The following is a 1,080-nucleotide window of genomic DNA, read 5'->3' as shown; positions in this document are numbered from 1 at the left end:
TAATGGGTGAAGAAGGAGGGTGAGAATATTGGTAGGTTGAGGGGATTCAACAGGGGCTGTTTGTGGTTGATTTTCTGGTTGAGAATGTTGGGGAACTTCTGTTGGTACAGATTCCGAATTTAAAACAGAAACAGAGTCAGGCTCAGAAATATGTATACCTTTGGATTTCTTCTGAGACCCTTCAGAGTCAGCTTCAAGTCTTTTCTCTTCTTCTTCTCATAAACAGACCTTACCTTCCCCAGAGCAATTTCTCTCTTTCTGGAAGTTTCCTTCTGTTGTTCTTCCTTATTCACTTCTACTTCTTGCTGATTCACAGCTTCTTGAATCACTTCTTCTTAAGCAACAACTTCCTTTTTCTTTTTATTTTTCTTCCTTTTCTTCTTTTCTACTTCCTTCTCATCCTCTGCTTTCTTTTCTTTCTTCGACTTCCTCTTCTTATTCTTTTTCTCAGCAGCTTCTTGTTCTACATTCTCATTTTCAACTAAAGCTTCTTGATTTTCTTCAACTACAGCTTCTTCCACAGCAATATTTTCATCAACAACTGCAGCAATTTCTTCTTGATTATTTTTCTCCTCAATGACAGAAGGACGATCAAACTTACGCTTTGTCCTTCTTTCTTTCTTGGCAGCAACTTCTGGAGCAGCTTCTGAAACATCTTCTGAAGCAACAGGCTTAGAAGTTGAGGCTTTCTGACTGTCTTTCTTGATAGTGTTCATATACTTAACTTTAATATCTGGTTGCTCATTTAAGAAGAACGCTTCAAACTCAGCTAGTACAGGTCTTCTTCTGAATCTGACTCCTGGAATAGGTTGAGGAAAATTTCCAATAACTTCAATGAGACTCATCTTTATCAAGGTATTGGCATTCTTCTGGGCAAGCTTTTGATGATCTTCTTGACATGATCAACTTTAGTATATCCCTTATCAAGAACTCTTAATTCAGCAGTTAGCGTTTGAAATCTTGAGAACATTTTCTCAATGTTTTCATCATCCTGCATCTTGAAGGCTTCATATTTCTGGATCAAGGCAAGAGCTTTAGTCTCCTTGACTTGAGCATTTCCCTCATGAGTCATTTTCAATG

The 1,080-nt window shown here is 37.8% G+C and overlaps 1 protein-coding gene across 1 annotated transcript; it reads right to left on the bottom strand.

Annotated features, from left to right (window-relative positions):
- Window positions 1–335: 335 nt before the first annotated feature.
- LOC131641308 (protein PXR1-like) lies at window positions 336–845 on the bottom strand. The gene has a single exon (XM_058911607.1). The coding sequence runs from the start codon at window positions 843–845 to the stop codon at window positions 336–338; it is 510 nt and encodes a 169-aa protein (XP_058767590.1).
- Window positions 846–1,080: the final 235 nt, after the last annotated feature.

Source organism: Vicia villosa, unplaced genomic scaffold (assembly GCF_029867415.1).
Source record: "Vicia villosa cultivar HV-30 ecotype Madison, WI unplaced genomic scaffold, Vvil1.0 ctg.003645F_1_1, whole genome shotgun sequence".
Lineage (NCBI taxonomy): Eukaryota > Viridiplantae > Streptophyta > Magnoliopsida > Fabales > Fabaceae > Vicia > Vicia villosa.
The sequence above is the reverse complement of the archived record's forward strand: the minus strand, read 5'-3'. Positions and strand labels throughout refer to the sequence as shown.

What these genes read in the sequence shown, in the direction of transcription:
- LOC131641308 (XM_058911607.1), bottom strand. Translation starts at nt 845, where the DNA reads ATGAGTCTCATTGAAGTTATTGGAAATTTTCCTCAACCTATTCCAGGA.